Here is a 7,193-nt window from a genome sequence, read left to right on the forward strand (position 1 = left end):
TCAGGCCAGGTATGAAGCCTCAAATTCAATATAATTCTTGACATCCCTTTTAGACCTAATGTCATTTGTCTCCATAACATTTAGCTTGCTCTGTGACAGCATGTTTATTTTACTCTACTCTATATGTTCCTTTTTCGGATTTACCTGTATTTTTTATTTAGGGATCTGACCAAATACAAATATATATGGACAACAAAGGTCTATCCTATCTGACACACACACACACACACAGGTCAGTGTGACCACAGGGCTGATGAGGAGGTCGACAGGTGTCCCCCGTGCCAACAGCTGTGATCAGAAACACTCTTGGTGGGTTTTACTGAGAAAATTGTTCACTGCAGAGGTGTGAATACATTTGCGCGCGCACACACACACACACATACACACACACACACACACACACACACACACACACACACACACACACACACACACACACAAACACATGCAAACAAACACATGCAACAAATTTACTCTTAATTTAGACAGTGCTGTCCATTATCACATGTCCCCTCCCAAACTGAACTCTCACTGTCTCTCACAGTTTCCTCATCCTGCTTAGGGCTAAATACACCCTCTGCCAAAAAAAAGTCAGCATCATTCGTTCCATGAAGATAAACCAATATGGGACAAACCAACAAGTGAAGCTGAGACAGTTTTTTTATTTCATGTGACCCAAACCCATTCTGGTCAATAGCTTTGCTGTTTTTCAGTTAAATTGTGTACCTAAGGGGGAAATTATGGCCTGAGTTTAAAAAAAATTCCATCAACAAAACTCCAATTCTAGTCTAATTTCAACAAGAGTATGTGTTTTCCCCTTGTGCTCTTGGCAGGACTTAACAGTCAATCCCCCAGTCACGGGGCTGACTGTGGCCTGAATCATTTGACGTACAAACAAATTGAATTTCATAGCAGATCTTTCATTTTGAACAGCACATGCTTGAGACAGAGTGTCTTCTATATTTGCAGATGTGGAGAGTGCTTGGTAACTGTCTCTGCTCAAGTTACATTGTTATTTGAAACTGTCTCTGTCGAATGTATTCACTGATATGTTATGGCCTTTACAAATAAACTCATGAACCATTATAAACACGTCATTATATATCAGTCATGTCAATATAGGTCTTGGAGTCACTGCTGTAATGTTCTGGCAATTGTTCAAATGATATAACATCTAAAATAACACATGTTGCTGATATCTGAAAGTAAATACCAATTTTGAGAAGCAAAAAAAAAAGCAAGAACACAAGATCACAATTGTGACTTTTTAACTATGGCTCTAATGTAATTCTGTACATTTGTCACATTGTACATTTTGGTGCAAATATTTAAAGTGCATACTGAGTCATTCAGAAATGTTTACATTGAAATTATAAGCCGTCATGTAAAACAGACATTAATTTTGCATAAAGTGTAAACAATGTCTTGAATAATAAGATTATTTATTGGTGACTGTAAGTTTTTATTAACAGGACTGAAGAAGTTGGCACCAACGTTTGTGTTTCTGTTATCGTGTCATCATAAGATGTCCTTTCTTGTGTTTCCCCCTCAAGCTATTCCAACACTGTCTCTGCCATCATAAGCTACGTAAGCTACCACTGCTGGGTAGCATGTGAGAGTCTGGATGTGCCTGCCAGGATCATAGAGAGGGACAGTCATTAGACCCATCAGAAAACATCCCCACCTTACAGTACAATGAGAGTATGAGCGAGATGCTGTGTAAAAGTCGGCCTCAATATCTTGTCACCAGGTGCTCATAGAGATGCAATTTTAAACAAAATCCCTGAGAGGATTAAAAACGGAAAGCCAGAACAGTGAAGAGGGGAAAGGACACATATGGCATACATGGGTAGGACTCCAAGGTTGAGTTTTGTGGCCAGTAGGGCTCACTCCTCTTCCAGTCACAGGAAGCCAGTAGGAATGAGAGGAATGCAGTCAGGCAATACGGTGATGGAGGGAGCAGCAGTTGCAGGGCAGATTGCCAAAAAACAGTGAAAGAAAAGGGGAAAGGAAGAAAGAGGGAGAAAGTGATTAGAGGGTGTGAAAGGCGAATAATTAGGACGCACAATCAAGCATCTCACCAGGGCTGCGTAGCCACACTCACATAACAAAACTAACACCTAGTGGCGACCTTTGTTTTTGCATGCAAGCGTAGTTGTTCACTCTGACATTGACGGTTTGATGTGAATAATGTGAGTGATATTAGAGGAGTCACTGACGGAAATGCCACAGTACATTATTGTCAATCCTGGAATGTTTGGAGCTATCAGTCCAACAGATTTCCTGGTATCGGGTGGACGCTGGGGGTCCGCAAACAAGGATTTGTTTTTTAACATGCAGGGGGTCCTCCTACCTTCCAAACACACACATGCACACAGAGACATGCACCGACATACATAGGGCTCTTTCTGTGTTCATGTCTTTCTGTGTTCATCCTGATGAGCTTAGTTTTTATTCAGCGAAAAAAAACCCTGCTGATAAATCCACAGAACACCGCTGCTCAGCACCAAACTGCAAAACAATAGCACAGACAAAGCTATATCTGGCGAATAGTGGAGCATTAAGCTGTTAAAGAGCCAAATACCTCAGTAGTTATTGGAGACCACAACAACTTAATAAGGTGATGATGTGTCAGTGTTGTGTTTTCTGCTTGCACTGCACCAAAGTCACCCAACAAAAGAGTTAACACAGCTTTAAATCCCCAGTTATTGTAGAACGCGGAAAAGAGAAATAAATTAAACTAAACTAAGAATGTAAAGATCAATGCCTTGTATTTGTACATAAATGTGATGTAAATAGTGGTTGTGAAGAACTTTAAATCTGTATAAAGACCACTGCACGTGTTCAGGTAGGCCGTGCTAAACTACAGCTATAGCAGCTGTGTGGTAACTTTGAACCAAGAAGACACTAGAGGCTGCTTGTGGTGGCGGTAGCCTCTAAGGCCTTTCGATTCCCAAAAGCAAAGCACAGTTAACCCACAGTGGGGATATATAGCACTAAGTGCTCGCCTAGTTTCTCAGGAAACTGACTGTGATGCTGGAAAGTGTTGCTTTATGACGCCTTCACACTCTGGTGTGCACACGTGTGGGAAAAGGTCAAAACATAGAGTTCAGGGGGGGCCGGTGGCACAGGTTTACACCCCTGGCGCAGTGGTTAGAGCAGTCGCCCCATGTAAAGAGGCTGAAGGTCATCAAGGCAGCGGCTGCAGGTTTTACTCTGACCTGCGGCCCTTTGCTGCGGTTCTCCTCCCTTCGCTCTCACCCCATATCCTGTTTTTCCTTTATAATAAAGGCATGAAAAACTGCCAAAAAAATATCATTTAAAAAAAAATATATATAAAAAAAAAATATAAAAATATATATATATATATATATAGCTTTCAGAACAGTGTGTAAAACTTTGAAAAGGTTTGTGACGAACCAAAGTACTATGCATGTCAAACTGAACAAACCTGCAAGGTGGTAATGCTCATTTATGATGGATGTCTGCTGTTTATTAGACTATAGACAAAGTAAGAACTTGCAAGTAAAACGTCCAAATTTGGGAGAAAAAGAAACATTTTCAAAAATCATTGTGCCATTTAACTCATGGCCTGAATGATGATATGAAGTAATGTGAAAAAAGGCAGCAACTTCTCATTAACAACTTTATATTTCCTGATAAAAGCACTTTCTATCTCTGTACAGTTATTTCTGAAACAAGTCAGATTGCTTTCTCCATGACAAAATCTTTCAGACAAATTTTCCCTGTGCAGTTAAACCTCCACATGGCAGCTACTTATCATTTAGAGCAGATTATTGCAGTAAAAAATACCTTTCCACAAGGTGGTGTCTCACAAATAAATGACAACATCTAAACACAATCAACAGCCTGTTCACACATTGATCACTGATCTCATGTTCCTTTTTCATCTCTTTACAGAGCTCATGATATCAGTTTGCAGCCTCTACTGTGATGAAGAACCCTATAACGCTGTGGTCTAAGATTTGGAATATTGATAATTATTATTAACATCGCTTATACGGCGATTATGGTCCTGTAATCCAAAAAAATCAATTCAGTCTATCAGCCGTAGGCCTGCATAGAAATTGAAAGATGCTTTTTTCAAATCTGTCTGATTTTCAGAATGTAGACCTTATCTTTCAGACCAGAGTTGATTTAAAGGCCCTGTACTCAGAACATTAATATAGCAGCAAACAAATATTTTCTATGTAGAGATATACTGTAGTTTATCTGTTGTATGTTGAGATAGGCAGCCCGGTCACATGTGCACATTGGTGCATGTGGCCATTAAAAGACATTTATTTCATGTATTTTGGTGTATGGAGGCCCACTTTTTTCTTTTTTATCCAGAGTAACTTTAAAAAGTATCCTTCACCCTCAAAATGATAATTTCTATATTATTAATGAATCCTTGTTACCTTTCTTGAAAAAATAGTAATTCCATGATTTTAAGGATGAAGTATTCCTTTACTGAGAGGTGAAGTGTTTTGGATCGCCTTACTACACCCAAGTCACTGTACAGTATTTTCATTCAGCAATTTGTTCATGTGATTGAATAATTACAAGTCATCTTGGTAAATGAAAACAAAAATGAATGAAGGTTATATTGGACTGACACTTAGATAAATTTGCAGATTTTGTATTTAAATGTTTCTAAAGACAAATAATGACTTCTTAAAGATATGTATCAAAATCATTTAGAAAAGGCTTAAATACTGTACACAAGACAACACAAACACACAACATTGTTACCCATCTTTTTGTGCCCTCAATCGACACTCATGACTTGAGATTCAGTCTGATTCAGTGACCCTGAGAGGGAGAGTTACATCCCTGAGGGCCAATTCCAGCTGACTGTGGCCTCTTAACCTGCTGCCCCTCACCCTTTACAAACCAAACAAACGCAGAATTTTTGATTTATGACAATGACAGAAATATAGACTGTCAAGTTCAAGTTGCTTACATTGATTTCCTACTCGTAAAATGAAATATGGCTACAGGTTTCAATATGTTTGTTTTCATGATTAATGGATTCATTCTTTGATCTAAAAAAGGTCAGCAGATAGTGAAAAATTGCCATCTCCAGTTCCTACAAATCCCCCAGATGATCTTTAAAGGTGTTTTGTCCGACCAATTGTCCAAAAATCCAAAGTCAGTTTACTGTCACAGCAGACATTTGAGAAGCTGGACCCAGTATGTTTTTGCTTGAAAATGCATTAGAACAAATCAGTTATCAAAATGATTGCCCATTCATTTGCTGTCAATCAACTAATCGCTCAATAGACTAATCGTGCGTACGATACTGAACTATACTATGACACAAGGTGTTCTTCTTTTAATGAAAGGCTTTAGCTTAACAGAGCAGTTTTTCAGATTCTAAATTAGGTTAATTGAATTTGTTAGTGGATTGCTAAAACTTAGAATACCTATAATTTATACTTAAAAAAAAACATTGTATATAAATCTGGACAGGGTGGAATCTGTCCAAGTGAGTCTGAGTCTATTCCTTAAGCTCTAAATCTTTATCAGCATCAAACTCCCTAAAACATCTATCATAACAAGGACAAGGCCAAATAAACCATGAATGTCATTATTTTCAGAGAGAACACAGGGGACTTACAGTCTGATTTATAACCCAACAAACCACGTTGACAAGTCTCTAAAAATGGAGCAGCACGGGTGGGTAAAAATAGAGCGAAAGTTTAGTGTTTTGTGCGAGAAAGGCTGAGGCCAGCATTTCATCTTATGCAGCAAGATTTATGTACAGTGCACAAAAACAAGGAAGGAAGGGGTGAAACACTAGACCTGCTAACGGATTCTACTAACTTTTTGACTTGTCTAATCTTATGAGAATGTTTTTAACATGTGGCAGTGGTGATGTGATGTACAGGGATGGTCCAGATTTCTATAAAAATATATGTCCATGGGTAAAATGTATGCATGCAGCAAGATTTGAGAACGAAAGCGCGTCAACATTTTCTCCATTTTTGCTGTCCCTGCTTGGTAGTATATTTATTCAAGACAGAGGAACAGCTGATGCTGTGACAGCAATTGAATTAACCATCACTGTGTGAAACCAAACATATTTCTAGCCTTTTTCTGAACACATTCTTGCTTTCATCTCTGTCTCTCTGTGCCTGTCTCTCTCAGCATTGCAGTGCGGGACTGTTGTTGTGTGTGTCCTTCATTCTTTGCACTTTAATACTTTTCTTGGACAGACTTTTGCTCTCCAGTGTGGGTGGATCTGTTACCAATTTTCTCCCCTTCCCCGTCCTGAGAAACGACACTTCCAAAACCAAACAAATAAAAATGATAATAATAATTTTAAAAAATGAGCTGGTCTGTTCTGTTTTGTTTTCTGTTGCTCACGAAACTTTCTTCTTGCACATTTTCTATACTTGACATGACTTTGAAGCTTTTGCTGTAATATCAATGAAAATGATTGCAGCTACACAGAATCCAGAACAAACCCAAACTTCTCTCAGCTGAAGCCAAGCAAAGCTGACCATCTGCCGGTAATAACAGTGAAGATGAACCAAAGCAAGATAAATCTTCTGTTTGGATAAAACCCTCTCATCAGAGCAGAATACTTAAATTATTGCCATACTTTCCTAGTGATAATACAGTAAGTGAAGGCTGTTACACTCTTTCAAAGACAGATATATATTTTGTGCAAATGTGCAACATTACCTACCACTTTTGGGTGCTGACATCCAGTGAGAGGTCCCTCCAGACTCCCACAGCTGTCCAGTCAGTCACAGCGGCAGCGGTCAGACGGGCTGGGAGGCTCAGGGGGAAGATAGATCCTGCTTTGACAGGGGAGTGGTGCTGCAGCACTGGAGCCTGGCTGTGCACTGACAGAGGGAGTCGCAGTCAACTGCTTGACACAACCCTCTGACTTTTTTTTGTCTTGCACTTCCTCTCATGTGAGCGCCCCCCCTCCCTCTCTCTCTTTCTCCCTCTTTCACTTAATCACTCCCCTTAATTCTCTGTTTCAGAGGAGACACATTTGCTCTGCCCTATCAGCTCACCGTAACTTTTTGTCAGTAATGCCCCTGCACCAGAAGCTCCGGGGATGAAGTGTGTGTGTGTGTGTGTGTGTGTGTGTGTGTGTGTGTGTGTGTGTGTGTGTGTGTGTGTGTGTGTGTGTGTGCGTGTATGTGTGTGTCTGTGTGTGTGTGTGTGTGTCT

The 7,193-nt window shown here is 39.6% G+C and overlaps 1 protein-coding gene across 2 annotated transcripts in view; it reads right to left on the minus strand.

Annotated features, from left to right (window-relative positions):
• The window catches only part of LOC310965311 (histone deacetylase 7-like), a 51,618-nt gene extending 44,786 nt beyond the window's left edge, over positions 1-6,832 (minus strand). For both annotated transcript variants that reach the window (XM_083938826.1, XM_083938825.1), the window contains exon 1: positions 6,698-6,832. In XM_083938826.1, the coding sequence (XP_083794952.1) occupies positions 6,698-6,716 (19 nt within the window). In that variant the 5' untranslated portion in view covers positions 6,717-6,832. The remainder of the gene's footprint in view (positions 1-6,697) is intronic.
• Between the last annotated feature and the right edge of the window lie 361 nt (positions 6,833-7,193).

The sequence above is a fragment of the Echiichthys vipera genome (genome assembly GCF_963691815.1).
Source record: "Echiichthys vipera genome assembly, chromosome: X".
Taxonomy (NCBI): Eukaryota; Metazoa; Chordata; class Actinopteri; order Perciformes; family Trachinidae; genus Echiichthys; species Echiichthys vipera.